Source organism: Hemicordylus capensis, chromosome 10, assembly GCF_027244095.1.
Source record: "Hemicordylus capensis ecotype Gifberg chromosome 10, rHemCap1.1.pri, whole genome shotgun sequence".
NCBI classification, from domain to species: Eukaryota; Metazoa; Chordata; class Lepidosauria; order Squamata; family Cordylidae; genus Hemicordylus; species Hemicordylus capensis.
Window position 1 is genome coordinate 10,324,102 of NC_069666.1, and position 21,924 is coordinate 10,346,025.

Below are 21,924 nucleotides of genomic sequence, written 5' to 3' on the forward strand. Positions count from 1 at the left end.
TCCAATACCTCCTGTGCTGCATGTACAAAAGAAAATCATCACTCTCCCCCACATCCCCCCGTGGGGAACTGAGCCTCAGAGCTGCTGTGTACATGCATGTGCTCCTCCCTCCACCCTGCAAACAGAAGATGCGTATAGAAGTCACAGGCAACAAGAGAAGACTGGGCTCTGCAATTTTACCTACCCCATAGTTATGTGTCAGCCATACAAATACTAAGTTTACATAAATAAAAAATCTAAGAGAAAATATTTGCCACTCTTCTATGCCACTCTTCCTTCAAGGAGCCCAGAGTGGTGTGCATGGTTACATTCAACCTCACAACAACCCTGTGAGGTAGGTCAGACTGATACAGAGTCACCCAGTGAGTTCCATGGCTGGGTGCGGATTCAAGGGGGGTTGGAGGAGCTGCACCCCCTCAGACAAGTAGTTTGCTCTGTCCACACCCTGTTTTTGTTTCAGAAATCTAACATGTGGGACACAGCTCGCCCACCCAGAAATGCACGTGGCCCCATCAATTCTCTCTCTCTAGAGCCACCACTGTGAGGATTTGAACTCTAGTATCCCTGGCCTTTGTCCAACACTCTCACAATTGCAGGACATTGGCTCTGTTTAAATCAGTTTTAAAACCATACTGATTCTAACCTTAATTGATTCTACTTTCTAAAGTTTAGTTGAACTTGGTGGTTTGAGAACTGTTAAAGATGAGCTTGATACAAGATGCTGCAAGCATCATGGTACCTAGCAAAACCCTTTCCCCACGGGATCCAGACCCCCATATATCACTTGCCACGTGAACTGGCCTGATCACATGAGATTTCCACACTCGTGACGGCAGTCCCCAGAAACGCTGCACTGCAACCTCCACAAGGGGATTTCCCTACACATAAGTGGCTATTTTAAGTGGAGCGCCGGATGCCCACCACATCACGCATGAAACGGGCCCAAAGGGACGGCAAGGTTAGAGGCTGAAGGCCAAGCAGGAAACGCATGATCTGTCTCCACAGGGGGCAAGAGCTGGCCTTGTGGAAGCAAGCATGAATGGTGCCCTTTGCTAAGCAGAGTCTGCCCTGGTTTGCCTTTGGATGGGAGACTACATGTGAGCGCTATACGATATTCCCCTTGGGGGATCGGGCTGTAGCTCAGTGGTGGAGCATCTACTTGCATGCAGCAGGTCCCAGGTCCACTCCCTGGCATCTCCAGGTAGGGCTGGGAAGGATTCCAGCCTGTAACAGCTTGGAGAGCTGCTGCCAGTCAGTGTAGACAACCCTGAGCTAGATGGACCAAGGGTCTGACTCGGTAGAAGGCAGCTCCCTATGCTCCTAACACCACCTCTCCCTGTCCCTCTGCTGTGAAGACTTGCAGCTTCAGGAAACAAAGAGGAAGTCCTTGGCATAAGAGGCCCTCTTATCAATCAACCAATTGTTTCCCCGCTGGAGAGCAGCCCCGCCTTCCTCTCACCCATGCAATATGTGGCACAGAAACCTCACGGTGCTCCTCCGCACACACCAATCTGCTCCAGTGCCTTGCTGCCACGGAGGGCTCTCCTCCGAAGCTAGACGTGACTGGCTAAGATTTCTGCTGACTCAACAAAGCGATTTACAGGAACGGGATCATGTATCGCCCGCAAGCACCAGTGGCCGGGGAAGCGCCTCTTCCAAGACAAAGCAGAGACGCTAGAAGCTGACGCCAGCTGCTTTCCTGAGCAAGAGAAAGTCGATCGCTTGCGCCTCCATCTTAAAAGGCTTCTCCTAAAGTGATCGTTGTGGCAGAACAATAGGAAAATAATCGTGTTGCGCTGACATACGGCAGATCCCACAGCCTTGAATCCAACCAAATGAAAAGAGCAGTAGAGTCGGTGTGTGAAAAGCCATGGACCTAATCTGATGTTTTCTATAAAAACTTGGGCGTGGGGGGAGTGTTTAATATTTAGCCACAAAGATTAACAACCATCAATATTTATATACCACTTTTCAACAAATGTTTCCAAAGCAGTTTACACAGAGAAATAAGCAAGTAAGTAAATATGGCTCCCTGTCCCCAAAAGGCTCACAAATCTAAAAAGAAACATAAGACAGACACCAGCAGCAACCACTGAAAGGGTACTATGCTGGGGGTGGGTAGGGCCAGTTACTCCCTCTCTGCTAAATAAAGAGAATCACCATGTTAAAAAGGTGCCTCTCTGTCAGTTAGCAGGGGTGATAAAATAGACACCGGACCCAGTCTGAAGAGTTTCACCACCAGCTATGAATTACACTATTTCCCAGTGTGAGGTCCACCTGTGGCCATAGTTCAGGGGTAGAGCAAGTGCTGTGCATAAAGAAGGTCCCAGTAGCAGTCTCAGTAGCTCCCTACCCCAGAAGGTCTACTCCGACACCAGAGCTATTTACCAATGGCACAGAGGAGGAGACTGCAGGGTCATCAGAAGGGAGTTTCGATGACAAGATAGCCCACTGGTGAAGCAGAATTTAGTTCTATGGCAGTCAGTAGGATTTACTTGCAAATAAAAGTGTTTAGGATTTGCTTCATGCACATCTGCAACAAATTCTAGTACTCTGAACGGAGCAGTGCCCTTTTAAACTTGCTCAATGCTCTGCAGGGTTCCACAGAGTCTGAGCAACTTTGTGTTACTAAACATAGCTCTGTCTTCTGTTGCTCACTCAACAGTTTGCAAATTAAAACAAAGCCAGCTTTCTGACTCATACCCACTTCCGGCCAAAACAATCCTCAAGCACACTTTTGCAACCTCAGAGGCATCATGATACAACATGGAAAACTATTTAATTAAGAGTTATATTCAAATATATTCTGCAGAGATCAATACCCTCAATTACATAACACTAATATTAAAGGCAACATCTATAGCAGGGTTTCTTAACCTTGGGTCCCCAGATGTTGTTGGACAACAATTCCCATCACCCCCAGTCCACAAAGTCCAACATCTGGGGACCCAAGGTTAAGAAACACTGATCTACAGCAACGTAGGGTCCCCAAATGTTATTGGACTTCAACTCCCATAATCCTCAACAAAAGGCCACTGGGGCTGGGGATGATGAGAGCTAAAGTCCAATAATCAATCAAAATCAAATCAAAATCAAATCTTTATTGTTACGGTCATTCGACTAGCAAAACACAAAGTACAAAAGTTTTACATAAAAGCGAACTTTACATAAAAGCGAACTTGGTCAAATAAAGTAATAAACTGTTGAAACATAAAACAGAACCAGAACACCTGAGTTCATCCATTACATAAAACAGAGGGCTCCATGCATTATAATAATCTAAAATTTAATTCAATCCAATGCCATATCTCACTTCTCAACATTTCTTATCCTAGTCTTATTAGCCAGAAAGCAACACTTTGCCACATTATAAGATACTACATCCCAGCCGTCTGTCAAAAGGAATTCCAGATAGAACTGCTCAGAACAGCTGAGGTATGCTGTTAAAAAAGGACTTTTCTATCTCTCCCGCAAAGTTCGATACAATAACATATGGGGACCGAACATTGAGAATCCCTGAGCTATAGGATCTTTAGTGACGGGGCCATAGCTCAGTGGAAGAACATCTGCTTTGCATGAAGACAACCCCAGGTTCAAGTCCTGACTCCCTCATGTAGAGCTGGGAGACACTCCGGCACTCCCTACTGCTATGCACCTGTGCCAGAGCCCCGAAATCTCTTCGAAGGTCCTTCTTTCAGGGCCACCACTAGCAGAGATCTGCTTGGTGGACCCTGGGGTGGGGCCTTCTCAGTGGCTTTGGAACACCCTCTCCTCAACGTCTGGGTGGCCCTTCTTCCACCACCCCTGCCCCGCCACTTTCTTCCCTTTGCTTTCAAACAGAATTGGAAAATGACTCTTTCCCACAAAGAAAGGATCTCATCGCCTGGAATGTTGTCTCAGTTTATGATCTGTTTTTCTGCTGGCTGTTCTTAGCTGTTTTTAGTGTGATTTTATTGCCGACACAATTTTGTTTTTATGGTGTTTGCATTTTATATTGAACGGTTTGTCTTCTATTAACCACAATAGGCTGTGGTCTCAGAAAAGGCGGGGTATGAATCTATGAAAATAAGAATATACCAAAATGGTAATCAAAAGAAGAACACAATTATTGAAAAACAATTATATAAGCATTAACATCACTGCTGCATTTGTGCTTCCAAAAATCTATATGCAGTTGCCAAATGTAGTCTACAGTTCTTTTAATCTCACAATTGCACCTAATTCAGATACTGCTGCAATCTGCCATACTCTTTTACACTCTGAAATTCCAAATATTTCTGAGTTATGCTTCCCCCCCTCCCACCCCCAATTATCGGTTTACTGCAGTCAGCATATCAGATATGAAAGAATAATGTAGCTTGGATATAAAATTATCTAAACACCCAGTACTTAGAAAGTGAGAAGTAAATCAAGGCTTCTTGTTCTCTTAACATCACTTACCTCCTCCTGCCCCCCTCAAAATACAGTGCACAACTGGGAGTGATTCTTTGCTGAGAAGGGGAATCAAGTGTGGTGAATTGTTTCCAACTGGAAACAATTCCCACCACATAGGTAAAAAACCCCACTAACAGTTACATCTCCGGCAATTATATTTACATTAATCCTATTCATCTTCATTCATCAAGACGGGGCCTTCTCGGTGGCTGCCCTGGGGCTCTGGAATAGGCTCCTTGTCAAAACAAGAGCTTTCCCATCTCTGATGGTTTTTTTTTTAAAGACCCTCAAGATGTACTTGTTTAGTCAGGCTTTTAGTTAAGATTAATTTTGTTTGTTTTTCTTCTGCAGAATTGTTTTATTCCATTTTCACATTTGTTGTATTTTAAATTATGCACACCGCCTTAGATATAGACAGACGCAGATATATCAGGCAGTATATAAATAATAAAATACATCTTATTGGGAAGTCAAATAGCAGGACATGATAAGGCATCTACAAATTGACTCTGCAGCTCACTCGTGGCAAATGCTCCCAGCCCTCTGGCAAGTAGGACAGCCAGACCACACAGACCTCCTCCCCAGAGGTTTCCTGTCCGCTGCCATTTTTGAGAAGGCCAGAAATGGCAGCAACCCTTTCTGAGCAGCGGGAGACTTTCTCTTGCCATCTTACCAATGACAGCAACTTTCCAATGACAGCAACTTTCTCTTGCCATCTTACCAATGACAGAAGATCAGCTTCCCTCCTAAGCCCTCTGCCCGTGTGCCAGGAAAGGATCGGTGGTAACCACAAATAACGGCAGGGTGAGTGAGTGAAGGCTCAGTTTGTGGACCCCTGAACATGATCTTGTCCTGCTATCAGTTGTCTCCGTTTACGAAGGTTTTTTGCTGCTCCTGTTATGAATATTTCATGCCAGTCAGACTCTGTCATCAATGAACCCAACATTTTCTTCCATGGACTTCTAATTCAGTTCTTTCATTATGAAATTACATTTTGAGAACACGGAATCCTTCGTAGAAAAAAACGTTTTTCACCACAGCATCCCTCCAGTGGCTGTTGCTGGTATCTCCCTGTTTCTTTTAGACCGTGAGCACTTTCAGGACAGGGAACAATTTCCTTGTTTTTACTCTTTTTGCTATGAAAACCAATCTGAGAACTGCTTTTTGTTTGTGGGGAAAGGGGAAGGGGAAACAGTAGAATAAATAACAATCTGCTAATCCTCCAAAATGCCCTGTTCTAACTTTGGTGTTAAGCCAACATCAAGATTAGAACAGATTAGCCTTTTGGAAGATTAGCAGATTGTGTTATTTTTTTCCTCAACCGCACCCCCCCCACACCTTACCTTAACTGAGTCCTGAACCGAGTTTTCCAACTCACAGGAACACAGAAAGCTGCCTTGTACAGAGTCAGACCCTCGGTCCATGTAGCTTGTGGGTGGGTGGTGGGGAGGGGTTTACCATGGCCTCCCCCCGCACAGTCTGAGATTATGCCTTTCAGCATCTTCCTATATCGCTGCTGCCCGATATATAGCACCAGCAGGGATTTGAACCAGCAATCTTCTGCTTGTTAGTCAAGCATTTTCCCACTGCGCCACTTAAGGCGACTACAACCCCCAGCCTCAATGGCCAAGGGGTTATGGGAGTTATAGGCCAACAACTGCAGGAGGGCTGCTCTGGTCCACACTGCCTAGCAGCAGCTCTCCAAGGTTTCAGGCAGGAGTCTCTCCCAGCCCTACCTGGAGATAGCGGGGACTGGACCGGAGACTTTCCACACGCATCACAGGTGCTTTGCCACTAAGCTATGGCCCCCCTCCCCAAATGCTTGCAATATTAATCCAGCAGTGGCTTCTTTTCGCTGCACAATGGTGCGTCGTAACAGATACTTGGTGAGCGACAGAGTGTGTCTCCGTTTCAACAGATTGCTTCTGTAAAGTTTTAGTTTTGGTTGCCTGGGTGTCAGTTTGCACCCATGTTTAACATGCACACCACTTCCCCGCCCCCCCAGATAAAAACAAAGTGGTTTAATGACGGAAAGAGAGACCCAGATGAGAAGGGGCCGGAGCCTGCCTAGTGCCTGTTGCCGCTTTTGAAGTATTTGCCAGAGTTCCTTTCTAGCTCTCTGATCCAAGCCCTTGGGGAGGCAGAAGCCAGCCACATCATGCCAGTGAAATGCTTGTGGCAACTGCGCTGAGGCCAGAGCGGGATGACAGCTTTTCAAAAGACACGGCCTGTGCCAACTGCTTCCTTTAAATGGTGCAACTCAGCCCAAACCACATCACCTCTGAGGTCACGCCAGCTTCTGGGGCTTCGGCTAATGAGGACAACCGAGTGCCATGCTGTCTGCGGATACTTCGACGGCATGCCTTTGCTTCCATGGCTAGAGGGGAGCATTCGCAAGCAGGGTGGGTGCAAATGCATGTGCTCCAGGCTCCAACTACTGACCCAGAGGCTGAGTAAGGCCAAAGTCAGTCCTCCGTGCCACACAGACATAACATTTGCTCATTTAACCACATCTGAGTGTGCCCCCGTAGGCTCGCATGCTCAGTTTTTTACCTCTCTTCCTTTTTCAGTGTCCATGTGAGCAATCCCAAGGGTAACGGAATCAGGCACGTTACCACTTTTTCAGTGACTATATTTTCAAGTTGATTGTATACATACACACTGGCAAGAGGAAATATCCTACAGTAAGGCTATATTTTTTACAAAACCCTTAAATATTAGTGTCAAACATGCAATATGCATCGGTAATGGAATCAGAATTTTTAGACATCATTTCTGATTTCATTACCCACATCTGTTGTACGTTTCAGGCACTATCTAATATTTAAGGGTTTTGTAGAAATACGGCCTTCTAGCAGGAAATGTTCTCTTGCCATTGGGTATAATATCAGTTTAAAATTCCACTTATGGCTATAGTCATCGAAAAAGTGGTAACATGTCTGATTCTGTTACCCTTGGAATTGCCCATCTGTGGCAAAGCTAATGCTATACATGGCGAGTTTGAAAACCAGGCTTTGAAGCTAGTTCACAAACTCTAATTAAAAAGGTAGCCATAGTCAGCATTAACCTTGGTACAGATATACTACTTGTTTCACATGGAAAAGGGAGCAAGGGGATGGGACAAATCTCTAGGGGGCAGGGCTGCCCTCTTGCAGATGTTGGCCTACAAACCCCATAATCCATGACTGTTGGCTACTGTGGCTGGGGATTATGGGAGTTGTAATTCAAAAACAGCTGGGGTAGCTCAGTTTAGCAGGCCTGTTCTAGGGCATCCCAAGTCTCTTAACCACAGCTCCATGATCAGGAAATGCTACACCTGACTTTACTTGGCTGACCTGACCCAGAATTAAGATGGCTGCACTCACTGAATGGTCTTGTGAAAGCTACCATAGTAGCCCTATAGGTACAGAAGTTTTGGTACCAAGGAAAACCAGTGCATTTGAGTATATCACTAGGGATGTGCTCGCACCTTAAAACCAACCAACCCCCACCTCCAAACTGGCTCAAACGCCGGCATTTCGAACCGGCTTGGCGCTCCACAAAAGGAGGTCCGAACCAGTTCCATGCACATCACAAAAGCATATGCATCACTTCATGATTCAAAGCCAGACCGCTAATACGAACTAGCTTGTTACAGTGAGCTATGTTTGCTATAGTCAGACACATGAATGCAGAGCTGTAGTATTAAACAACAACGCTCAGTGAGCACGCAGCTCGTGGTTCAGGCATCTTTTCTGTCGGGAGTTTAGGCAGCACTGGGTGCTGAACTAGTAGGATGGGGCATGCAACCTGAGCGCCACTACACAGCTCTGGCGAAAGAAGGGAATGGTGTAGAACAGGGATTCTCAACGTTGGGTCCCCAGATGTTATTGGACTTCAACTCCCATAATCCCCAACCAAAGGCCACTGGGGCTGGGGATTATGGGAGCTGAAGTCCAATAACATCTGAGGACCCAACATTGAGAATCCCTGATGTAGAAGCTAGCTTTATCTATGAGAGAGCCCTTTTCAGTCTAAGCCAGAATGGATCACATGATGGAGAGCTAGTCTTACGGAGGTGAGCATGAATTGCCTCCTTTGCTAAGCAGGCTCCACCTTGGTTTATATTTGGATGGGTGACTACCTGTGAGCACTCCAAAATACTCCCCTTAGGGGATGGGGCCATAGGTCAGTGGAAGAGCATCTGCATGCTTGCGTGCAGAAGCTCCCAGGTTCACTCCCTGGCATCTCCAGGTAGGGCTGGGAGAGACTCCTACCTGAAGCCTTGGAGAGCTGCTGCCAGTCAGTGCAGACAGTGAGCTAGATGGACCAAGGGTCTGACTCAGGATAAGGCAGCTTCTTATGACCCCTGGTGATGCTTCTGGGGTCAGACTTGGTATGGGCAAGTAATGGACCCTGCCATTCTGCTGGCTTCCTTGCAAACTACCATAATCTTGCTAACCACCAACTCTATAGGAGCCAGGTCTGAAATTCTCTCAGTGAAGTTTCATATGCTGTTATACATCATTTAAAAAAAATACCAACCACCAACATTGTTAGTAAAGAAGCCAACTGCATTGTAATTCAGCAATGTACTCTAGATCAAAGAGTTCAGCACTACTGAAACTATACACATGTTTGCTTCAGGTGGTAATGCTATGGTATATTAATGTTAAAAGCATCAGGTGCTACAAAATGTCAGAAGTAATACATTTGCCATGACATTTTAAAGATTTTAGAATAAATTGTTTTGAATCTGAGGCCCTGCTGTGGTTTCTACAGGAGAAAAAAGTAGTAAAATTAGCATCTCCACCCTGTAGCCAAGTAGATATGAGCAAGCGAGAGATAGGAGTGCCTTCGATAATTGTGTTAAAAGAATCAGATTATACCGAGCTTCTCATTTTGCTGGATGTTGCTAGCATATTCCGATTACTTAGCAAGGATTGTTTCCCCAAATGCTGTGATTTAGGCTTGTTAGCAAGCTAAATTCCTGGAGTTCATAGTGTTTGTTTCCTTTCCTTCCAACACCACTTCATTTTTCTGAACAAATCTTTTCGAGCAAAACTATTAGATCAAACATGAATTAAGAGGATATGAAAAATTATTGTGAAGAGACATTTAAAGTTGAATCAAGTGTTCAAGTCCCTCCAGCTTTTTGTTTCTTAACTCATTCCTGAATCAGATTTTAATGAAAAGCGGCATATAAATCTAACACCACACACACACACACACACACACACACACACACACACACACTCCAAGGTTTCAGTCTCTCTCAGCCTCACCTAGAGGGATTGAAGCTGAGACCTTCTGCATCCAAAGCAAATGCTCTACCACTAAGCTATGACCCTATTCCCGAAGGAGAACATCTTACCGCACTCACATGCATTCACCCATCCAAATGCAAACCAAGGCGGACTCTGCTTCGCTAAGGGGACAATTCATGCTTGCTCCCATCAGACCAGTTCTCCCCAATAGTGATCAAGCAAGACATGCAAAGCACACCAAGCCAGTCACACAACTCTGCTGCAAAGCCCGCTTGCTGGCACTGCAAGCCAAAAGAGTGCAAAGTGCTTTAACAGCCTGAAGCCAGCCTCTCGAATGTGCCTCCCAAACGGGAGACAAAGGCTCCGGAGTCGACCACTGCAAAGGAAGAGGAGAAATGTGAATTTGTGGGATGGCTTTGAATTTCTCTCCTGCGGCTGGGACAGATGACAGCAGAGGCCAGATTTACGAATCGGATGGCTAAGGCAAGCCGAGACAAAGAGTGGACTGGGCTGGCTGAACACAGATGTGGGACGTTCAGCAGCGGCAATGCAATTATGGAGCTTTATGCTGGTGATGCCGGCAACGCGACAGTTTGGCCGAATTCATTTCTCTCCATTTCGTACTCAACTAAAAAAACCCTCCTTTTACAGAAAACCAGACAAGCCCAGCACAACCGGCTTTGTTTCCTGTCACGCCAGCTCTCTCCTTTGTCCGGTGCATCAGTGAGAAAGGCTGCCCTCCTGTGTCCGCACGGGCTCAGCCGAGACGTGCCGTATAGCTGGAACGGCTTCAAGCTGCCTATTGTCGATGATCAAAGCTCCCAATTTGGAGATGGCCGAATTAGCTGGCCAAATGTTTGCACAAAAATGATAAAGCCGGGCTGGTAAACAGCTCCATTCCTCGGCCTTTCGCAGGTGGCAGCAACACTCTGCGGTTGGCATGGAGCTGGCCAAGCCATTCGAAAGTGGCATCGGGCTTAGGGCTGCTCTTTTGTGCGAAGCAGAGGCTACTTATTAAAGCCTTCCCCGTTGTCAGAAGAAAATCCCAAGCAATTTGTGTCAGCCATGTGGCCTGCGATCGATTTAAGCAGTACTACTGTATTTACCCAAATCCAAGCCTAGGTCCACCCCTCCACCGGCTGTGTTCTTTGATGTTTGGAAATGGTGTGTTTGTGTGGGGTGTCATCTTAAATTCAGAAGCCTCTTACTTTTGGGTAAATACAGCTAACGCCTGCGTTTAACCTGCATCGTTTAAGGGCATCATCTTACATTCAGAGTCGTCTATTCAGGTAACTACAGTATAGTATGCTCAAAATGGTATGCACAAAGACACACATTATTCCACTTTTACAGAAAAAAAAGCAGGGGGAGAGGGCATTCAAGCACAATTCGAGGGTGCGCACAATACCCTGCGTTTCGGCCGCCTTTAATTCCTGGAAATCAAAGTGGTTTCAGCGACACATGTTTGCACTGGCACGGTCTGCCTGTGACACCTTTCTGTGCAGCACTTGCCCAGTACAGTCCGGGGACAGCTAATGCTAGAACTCTAGCCTCATCACCGAGGATGCCAAAAAAGCGGGGAGCGGGGGAGCACTCTGGTATGGACCTGATGGCCAGAGCCCAGAGGACCATGCACGGAGTCCGGGAAACCAAGAGAGACTTTGGCATGTGCGTTTCTGGAACAACATTCCCCGGCTGCATGGCAAGTCACATCTGAAATCAAGAGGAACAAGTCTGGTGTGTATGTGTGTGAATGCGAGAAATACCACGGGGTCCTTGCCAGTCCTTAGGTGTCTCTTGGATTCTAAACACTGTTAACAGGTTAGGTAGCGGGACACCTTTGATTCAGCAAATTGACACATAAGATGTGCAGCAGCCCGATCTCTCCTCCGGGAGAGGGAACAAGCTTAGGAAGGGCCCCCAGCTCAAGGATAGCCCCCTGCTAACTGAGCAAAGAGGCACCTTGAATAGTGGGGATTCTCTTATATTGAGCAGCGGCAGAGCAACTGGACTTATCCATCCCCAGCACAGCATCCCTCTAGTGGCTGGTGCTGGTTACTTTATCCTATGCTTTGGATTGTGAACTGTTTTGGGACGGCGGGCCATCTAATTTATTTATATTGTTCTGTGTAAACCGCTTTGAGAACTTTCATTGAAAAAAGTGGCTTGCAAGTGTTAGTAGTGGTAGTACTGCATACGCTTTGGGTGCCGGAAGTCCCAGGTGCTATCTAGGCACCTTCAGGTTAAATGTATTTTGGAACTTCTTCCTGACATATTGGAAAGCCACAGTCTCTCACGGCACACAGTAAGGGCTTGATGGATCCAATGGTCCAACTGCAAAAATAGGCCTGGGGGGAGATGCCATAATTCCACAGGAAAAGCAAAAAGTGTCACTTAGATCTCTGCTCACCCATGAAGATCACTGGGGTGACTGCCTGCCAGCCAGCCAGCCTCTCTCTCTCTCTCTCAGCCTAACCTACATCACAGGGTTGTTGTGAGGATAAGAGTAACCCATGTATGCCACCCTGAGCTCCTTAAAGAAAGGGTGGGATTAAAAATGTGAACAGTATTAGCAGTAGTAGCCGAGTTCAGCTCACATGTGTTCTTTTTCCAACCTAACATCACAAAACAAAAACCAAGTTTCTAGTCCTGAAGGCTGAGAAGGTATGCCACAGAGCATGTGGGCACTGCCTGCCAAAATCTGAGAAGCCAAAAAGAGATGGCTGAAGTGGCTTTCACTAGTTTGGAGTGACATCTCTTCCCCTCTTTACGTGATGACCCAAACCAGCATTATGTAAATGGCAACCAAACCAAAACACTGAACAGAATATGCCATTTTCACGCACTGCAGAGTTCGGCTTCTTTCCTTGGCACAGAATTTGGACTGGCTGGGTGCAGAATTTATATTTTGTTTCAGCTAAGAGGATACACAGCCCTGGCTATAGAGATGTAAGGTCTTCAGGGTTGTGTTGCCACCCACCCAAGGCTACAGTTATGTTGAGAACTGGATGAGCACCAGACCTCTCTTTGGGATGAAAAAGAATGTTGCACACAAAATGTGTCAACCAAGTAGCAGCAGGAAAATGATTTGCTCTAAATAAAAATGCTATTTTGACTTGATTTAAGAGAAGACAGGACGAGAAAGAAAAGACGTTCTGGGCCAAAATGCTTTCAACAAGCAGATACACAGAGCAGCTTCCTGTTTTTCCAGCTCCCAGGCAGGGCCTTGCTCAATCTCACCACTTAGGAGTCTGATTTATTTCCTCAAGTATTGCATTTTTTTTTGTTCCGTCACCTAGAGGATAAATTACCAGATTATTTCTGATTCCCAACCCCAAAAGTATCAAAACAAAGTTGTTGCAAAACACATACTTTTCCTGCATTTCTACTTTCCTCTACCTTGCCAAAGGGGAAAACATTTCTCACATCAGCCAGTTTTCCCTGAGGCCCCTTCCTCTCCAGTCCCTAAAGAGAACATCTTGAATTCTGGAACCCTGATTACTTATCTTTACAACAGGGTTTCCACTTATGATTCTATCTTCATGGCCTGCAATAAAAAAGTAGAGCACTGCTGTTGATCATAGTGCCAGTACGGCCATAGGTCCAACCCATGATAAGTTCTTATGCCCTGGGCACAGCAAATATAGGTCCAGAGAGAAATCATTCTCAAACAGGAACCTTTTCGAACATTAGGGATTTTGCTCCAATTGTTTCTAATGCTGATGTAACATTTGCTGATCTCTCAACCATGTTTAAGAGATGAGGACTTGGGGGATTGTCTCTTTCCTTTTTCAGCATGAACCATGGTTAGAGTTAATGTCGGCACAGAGGACATCACCGACCATGGTTAGCTTTAAACCAGAATGAGAGACTGAAACAGGTTTGAAAACCCTAATTGAAGACTTGCCAATATATAGTGCCAGAGGATGGAAATATATCAGTCACTGAATGGATACAAATCGGATATTAAGATCAAAACATACTACAAAGTCTACTGATGAGCATTTCAAACTCCCTGGATACAAGGTCACAGACCTCAGGGTGGATGTACTTTTGAAGATAAGTTCAGAGTGATGTTTGGAATGTGAAATAGCAGAACTTAGAGTGAAATGTGATTGTGTCAATCATTCTTTAGAATAGAAACTATGTGATTTATGCACATTACAGAGACACATAGCCGATAATTTCTTTCCTTCGCTAACTGGAATGCCAAAAATCATGGACATATTGTAAATGTCTTAGCTGTATACGAAATGTTTGTCACTACTTTGGCAAGGAAAGTTCCAAGTGGTTCCATTTCCTCACATTACTGCTGTGAAAAACACATATGCCCGCCATGGGGTTTAAGGCTGCATTCTTGCACTCAAGAGAACTCCTACAGTTCTAGACACTGGCGACAATAAGAGAGGCCATCAACAGCCACCCATTGGCCAAACCTACATTTAAACGCAACAGCCATGCTCCGATTCATGACACTGCTTAACGTCTCCAAAATGGGCAGACCTTTAAGAGGGAAATACAAGGGAGCTGAGACATTATGCCACAAACCAGGATGCTGCAGATCTTCTATGGAGACAGAGTCCATTTATAACCACCCTGCAGGATGTAGCCCTTCAGTGCACAGAGATGGTCTCAATGAGGCTTTGCCTTAATACAGAATGTGACGTTTTGCCTGAATCAGAACGGGTGTTTTATGTCCCAAGAACATCCCCAGACCCCATATCTTTCATTATGCCAACTTTTCCTCAATGTACTCAAATTCATGAGATTTATCTTGATTGCAACATTTGGGAAATCTCTGAAGACATGGTTATTTTGGCAGGGGCTGGTGGGAAAGGGCAGAGGAGGCATCGAGTCACCGAGCAGAGATGAGAAAGGGCTGGGTATGGAGCAGACATGCAAGTAAAAAATGAGAGATATCAGTCCACCCTGCTGATTAATGGAAGCTCAAAGGAACCCTTGAACTGGCATCTGCACATTCTCAATCTTTTCAGGGTTTTTTCCTCTCTTTTATACATTTCTAATAGAGATAGTTTCCCAAGGTTCTGTCATGTTCTAGTGTGACCAAGAAACACAACCCTGCTATGGTAGCAGAAGCAGAAGATTGCCAATGGCCGAGCAACCAAGCCCTCTTATGGGAAAAACAACACACTGCAATTGGAGAGACTTTTGCAGTGAAGGCAAACCTATCCTTTGCACTGACTCTGGGTGAGACAGCCTGCACTGTACAGAGGGTGGAATATGCATTTATGAACACAGACACAGGCATCCCTGCAAAATGCGTCCCCCTCCTCTTGTTAGTGTTTAAAAATTACTTTGAAAGCTATTCTACTTATAAAAAGGTAAGGTTTATTTTTTTTTAAGGCAACTTGTATTAAAATGAAAATTCTATAAGCCTCTCCAATAAAACGGCACACACAACAGTAAAGCAAAGACCCACAGAAATCAATTTTGCATCCGATCTAGATTCTTGGTTACATGGGACTTATGTGGGCAAACAAGGAATAATTCACTAATACTGAGCTGGTGAGGCACAGTGGCCAAAGAAACAGTTGCAAAACCAAAAGCCCCAGTTCCCACTTCACTAGGTGGCCTTAAGCAAACCGCCTTCTCTCCGCCTATTCCTGCCCCATTTGAGGCTAAAGGGTTTTTAATTATTTTTAAGTATTTTAATTGGTTTTAAATGGCTTTGAATTGTTTTAAAGTTGTTTTTAAATGGTTTTAAGCAGTGTGTTTTAAATGGTGTTTTTATGTTTGTTGTGCACCACCCAGGGCCTTTGGATAGGGCGGTCTATAAATGTAATTAATTAAATTAAATTAATTAAATATGGGCTTACTTTTAAGGAACAGCCACCTAATGGCTCAGCAGGGAAGTAACCTGCCTAGGGAGCAAAGGGTAGCTGGTCCAAATCCCCGCTGGTATGTTTCCCCGACCATGGGAAACACCTCTATCGGGCAGCAGCGATATAGGAAGGTGCTGAAAGGCATCATCTCATACTATGCAGGAGGAGGCAATGGTCAACCCCTCCTGTATTTTACCAAAGACAATCACAGGGCTTCGTGGGCACCAGGAGTCGACACAGGCTCAGTGGCACAACTTTACCTTTACTTTTAAGGATAAGACTATGGAGTGTTCAGAGAGCTTTACATACAACATGCAAAGTATTGCTTTCTCTTCCACAAAAAGCTCAAGCATGGATTGCTTGTGAAAGACACTGATACATTTAAGAGAATGTTAACCAAACAGAAGATTGTACATTAAAAGAAAATCCACACAGTGGAACACAATGATAGGTCATGGACTGTGGTCAGTCAGGGCTGCACAAGTTTGGCCTCTTCAGCTGATTTTGGACTACAACTCCCATCATTGCCAACCACACTGGCCAATAGCCAGGGATGATGGGATTTGTAGTCCAAAACCTGCTGGAGGGCCAAAATTGTGCAGCCCCCTATATGAACCTCCGGACTGTACAATTGTGAAATATTTGCTGGTAGCAACTGATACACAAGGATATATTTTCTGGAACATGGCAGGGGTGATGAAGGCTTTCTCCACAGAAATACCACAGAGACATTACAACAGGCCTAATGAGAGGAATTACAATTTGAAACCACTGTGGATCCTTCGGCTTTGAAAATAATGGCAAATCCATGCAGTACGCAAAGCACAATGAAAAACAAGTGTTTCTATTCAAAACCCGATACCAAATCAGCATTAAAGCTGCTCAAAAGGTCACTGGTTGTCTTTGTTTCTCTTGAAAAGCCAGCATTTGCACATGGTTTAAGTTGACAGAACCTTATTTAACCCTCACAGGCACCTCAGGCAAAGTGATCTGGCACCACTCTCCGAAACCAGAACTGCCAACTATATGGCGCTTGTTTTTTCCCCCAATGGCCTAGTTTCTGGGAGGTGGGGGGAGGATTGAAAGCTACGTTGCAAAAGTATTAAGCCACGCTGCCTCCGGGCCGGTTCACCCATTTGAAAACCAGTTCGGTGTCGTGCATTCAAGCCATCTGTGTTCACGGGCATGATTGTGCGGAGAACGTAATGTGTGAACCGGTCCACTCACGGATGCTGCTGCAGTAAGTCAGGAGCTGTTTCCCTAAGAACCCCCAAGTGTTTGAACCAGCTCCAAGAACTGTTTCACCATGCCCACATAAGCACCGTCTTAACCTCTCCCTGCTTTGGAGCACTCCGCCCACTTCTGCTTGGCACTTCCTTGACACTTGCCCAAGACCCATCAGAATGCAAAACTGAACGGTAAGACATATAACAATCAGTCTCGGGAACTATGATATTGTATATACCAATCGCAAACGCAGGTGCTGGAGGGCCTATCAGTTTGGAAGCGAAATGGGGCCATCTGAAAGCAAAGTGGCGGTTTCCATGGACTCGGGGAATTCCCTAGAGACCCAGAAGTATATAACTTTGTAAATGAAAAGAAAACCCAAACATTTTAACCATTCCCCTCCCCACAAACATCAGCCCTATGAGCTTTCAATATCAGGTCTTATGCAGGGCTGTACAACTTCAGCCCTCCAGCTGCTGGAATACATCTCCTATCATTCATGGCTATTAGCCACTGTGGCTGGGATGATGGGGGTTGTAGTCCAGCAACAGCTAGGCAGTCGAAGTTGCGTCGGCCTGATCTTCTGGAAGGACGAGACAGACTTTATTATAGTCCTTGATCAGTGCAATGGGAAGAGGAGGGCCAGACATGAGAGACACAGAATGTTAGGAACATAGGAAGCTGCCTTATACTGAGTCAGACCATTGGTCCATCTAGCTCAGGACTGTCTACCCAGACTGGCAGCGGCTTCTCCCAGGTTGCAGGCAGGAGTCTCTCTCAGCCCTATCTTGGAGATGCTGCCAGGGAGGGAACTTGGAACCTAGATGCTCTTCCCAGAGCGGCTCCATCCCCTCAGGGCAGTGCTCATGCATGTGGTCTCCCATTCATATGCAACGAGGGCGGAACCTGCTTAGCAAAGGGGACAAGTCATGCTTGCTGCCACAAGACCAGCAGTCCTTTGGTCTAGCCAGGGTTTCCACTGCGAGGAGGAGAAAGAGGGCGGCAGAAAGGAAGGAGATGGGCCGCTCAAGCTCGTAACGGCAAGTATCCTGGATCAGTGTTGGGGGAGTAAGGATGTATGTCAAGGGGTTAAAAAACAACACAACCCCAACCCCCCGCTTTGCAGCATACAGGAATATTTCCAGCGAGAAGGAAAAAGGACACCTCTCTTGCACACTCTCCAACCTGACCCTGTCATTATACAGCCACAAAGCACTCCGGGTGACAGTGCTGACAGCCACCAGCAAGCCTGACCTATCACTAAGTAGCAGAGCAGAGGAAGGAGTGGGCCGAGGTGGTGGAAGGGAAAAGCGACAAGGTATTATTTTTTCTCCTCACTCCCCCACCCCAAAAGCTCCCCATGCCCGGCCTGAAAAGAACTGCAACACCTCGGTTCCAGGACGGTTGGAGACCTGAACAGGAGCTCTTCTCCCAGGGGCTGGAAATTTGCTACAGGTCCCCCTTGCCATTAAGAGAACACCAGAGACAGCTAAGCGCCATGCACATTTCCCTGCAATTTAAGACTTCGACATCGAAACCATTCTAGATGACAGGCATCCCTCACCAACCTCCTCTGGAGAGCTGGTCTTGTGGTCGCAAGCATGACTTGTCCCCATAGCTAAGCTGGGTCCACCCTGGTTGCATATGAATGGGAGACTTGATGTGTGAGCACTGTGAGATATTCCCCTTAGGGGATGGAGAAGAGCATCTAGGTTCCAAGTTCCCTCCCTGGCAACATTTCCAAGATAGGGTTGACAGAGATTCCTGCCTGCAAACTTGGAGAAGCCGCTGCCAGTCTGTGTAGACAATACTGAGCTGGATGGACCAATGGTCTGACTCAGTATATGGCAGCTTCCTATGTTCCAACCACTAGGGTTCCATTCCAGGAAAACCTTGCGGTTGGCGAGGCATTGAAGCCAATGGGGAACAGGGGGGTTATGGGAATCGCGGTTGTGAAAAGACCGCCAAATACAGTTTAAAATGGGGTGGGGAAAATCACCCCGAGCCCCGGAAACAGCAAAACACTCCACACACTCCAAATAACCAAAACATCTCACCAAACCACAGACACTTGGATCACGGTTGGTGAGACCTGCTACAATTTCCCAGTCGCAGATATTTAAAACCGCAACTGGGAAACCCACGGCTGGCGAGGGATGGCTGTATTAGCATCTCACTATCTTAACCACTAAATCAATATCAAGGAGCTGTGGTGGTGTTGACCTTTTCATAGTGCTGGGGTCACCTATCCTTCAGGTATCTTGGATGTACCAAGTTTCATTTCCTCCCACATTCACTTTAATTGGGGTCCATCAGACCCCAATGGACTTTCAGTGAAATTTTCATATCAGAGGAAGAGAAGGAGGGAGTGAAGTCAGAAGAATTCAGCCTCCTATTTTAGAATACGTGTGCATGTTCCGAGGCTGGTGGAGAGGTGGGTGGTAGTACATGTTTTATAACCTCTGGGGTTCATTATAACCCCAACATGCATAGAAAGATAAAGCAACTGGAATTAACTTAAATCTTGAACTCCTTTGCATACTGGAAAGTCAAGCAAAAAGACTCTTCTGTCACTCATTCAGATCTTACAAATGTACAATTCCAAACCAAATTTAGGTGGGAGGTGAGGGAAAGAATCACTGGGTCTGCCTGTTACTGGCAAAAGGCAAACATTTAAAAAAAGACTTAACAAGCTCTGCTTGATTAAAAAACACCCAAATCCTATGAACTATTTATATTAGGAAGGGAAAGTATGAATGACCTTCTCTTCCAATAAGTTCCAATTTAAAAATTGTCAACAATTCAAAGAAGGCATGGCTACTCTACTTATAGGGAATCAGGACACAAGCAGTTATACATGCACAAGAAAAATTGTCCCCCAACGCCTAATGAAAGCCAGTTTTGATAAAAGAGAACCCGAGATATTAATCATTTTTCCAATCTTGATTTTTAAAAATGAGTATCACATGGCTTCTTAGGCAGTATTTTAAGAACATGTGATTTGAGTTGCAGACATCTGGAACATACTTTAAGTTTCAGTGGTAAACAAGGATTTGGAAGGTGAATTTTGTTCCCCGCATCTTTTAGGAAATAAGCCTCTATTTCTGGAGATACATTAATAATGTAGGTCATGGAAAAAACAGAGGACATTCTAAACTCAGAAAGAACTGCTCTCCACCTGCACGCCACCTCTTTCAGTGTGTGCACTAAGTTCTAGTCACAAAGCCAGAAACCTCGTTCTTCCGGGTTTAGTGACTAGATCGCAGCACATCTTCGGTACAGAGCTTTTCACCACATGGAGCTTCATTGAAGCAGGAATGAACTGGAATGGATTCCTCGAGCCAGATGGTGTTGAGGCATTGCAGCTTAACAGTTCACAAGGTTATCGAAGGAAGACAGAACTAGCCTCCCATATACATATGAATGACAGCAACCTCTTCATCCCATCTTAGAAGTCAATTTGGGCCAGCATGGGTGGCATTCCTGCTTTAAAGAAGGAGTCAAACAGCCACTGAATATATGGAGCTGCCTTATACTGCACCAGACTATCAGTCCATGTAGCTCATCCAAGGAGCTGCTGGGGCGTGCACGGAACTGGTTCCGGCAGTTCGGTTTGAATTAGAACCAGACCACGAGCCGGTTTGAGTCAAACCAGCCCCCAGTTTCGTCTGAGGGCATGCTTGCAAAGGGGAATCTGGTGAGGATTTTACAAAATCCTTTACAAGCAAGGGGGGAACCCACCCTTTAAAATACTTCTAATAGGGGGTGGCGTGAGGGCACCTTGGGGGTAGGGATGTGCATGGAACCGCACCTCTGCGGTTCAGAGGAGGTGGGGTGCATCTTTAAGGGTTCGCGCACCCGGTTCTTCCGGCCGAGGATGGGGAAGAGGCGGCAGGGAGGTACACTGCCACCCCAAAGGTTTTGGAAAGTTACAAGCACCGGGGGGCCGGGACAGCGGGAGGGGTGAGTGCACTCTCCCCCGCCCTTAAAACGCTACCCCCGGGGCCTGTGAACCGGCCCCGGGGTTCGAACCTGTTCGGTTGCAAACTGGAAGCAGTTGCAAACTGGTTCCATAGGAACATAAGAATAAGAGCAGCCTTGTTGGATCAGGCCCAAGGCCTCTCTGGTCAAGCATCCTGTTTCCCAGAGTGGGCCACCAGATGCCTTTGGGAAGCCCACAACCAGGAGATGAAGGCACACCCCTTCTAGAGGGGTCCTACCTCTGAACCTGGAGGCAAACTACATCCATCACAATTAGCACCCATTGGTGGACCTGTCCCTCCAGGAATGTGTCTAAGCCCCTTTTAAAGCCATCCAAGCTGGTGGCACAGCTAAAATTTCCACCAGGCACAGGCTCAGGTAATACATGCACACCAGGGACATTCCGCAACATTTGTGTGGGCCCATACTTGTCGTAAAACTTATCTTTTGCTTTTGATTTTGCCCCCAGTGTTAGGGGCTACACTGTTGCTTATCCCTGATGTTATTTCAAGCAGGTCCCTAGAAGACACAACAGCATGGGAAGACCAAGTCAAAGACAAAGGCACGCTCACCTAGCACATTTCCTGAAGGTACTTCTTGTAGTTCTTCTAGCTCTCTCCCCATCAATAAGTAGAGATCGTCTGAAGTGCAGCAAGCCAAATGGGGTACTGATGGTAGATCAGCATCTGCAGCCGAACACCCTGGAGGCAGCTGCAGGGGGGAGCGAGAAAGCAGAGTCACTAAATCATAGAAGATACCAGTTTCTTCAAGGGTTCTTCACAACTCTCCCCACAACACACGCACGCACGCACGCGCTCTGGGCTCCTTAGAGCAAGTGAGGGATATGAAAGAAAGAAAGATAGCTGAGTCCAGGCCTTGGTAAGCATTCTTTGGATCTAGGAGCCAGCCCCAAAATTTAGAGTCAGATAATGAACACTTGGCAACATTACCAGACTTAATGGCAAACACTGTGGAGGGGGAAGGTAAATGGGTTTCTCCCGATCCCCTTTTAAAAGTAACATACTTAAAAGCGAAACGGGGCTGCTTGAGACAAATATTTTATTAAATATCTCTGCCACGGCTCCGACTCCTGGGATTGGTCATGCCCTGGCTGAGTCACTCGCAAGAGCCCTACATTTCTTAAACACAAGTTTACACCTTATGACCAGATTGCCAAGTACTGTTAATTTTTA

General features: G+C 46.0%; 1 protein-coding gene across 3 annotated transcripts in view; it reads right to left on the minus strand.

Moving 5' to 3' along the window:
• Positions 1 to 21,924, minus strand: part of EFL1 (elongation factor like GTPase 1) — a 62,133-nt gene that overhangs the window by 21,624 nt on the left and 18,585 nt on the right. For all 3 annotated transcript variants that reach the window (XM_053272334.1, XM_053272335.1, XM_053272332.1), the window contains one exon: positions 21,304 to 21,442. In XM_053272334.1, the coding sequence (XP_053128309.1) occupies positions 21,304 to 21,442 (139 nt within the window). The remainder of the gene's footprint in view (positions 1 to 21,303; positions 21,443 to 21,924) is intronic.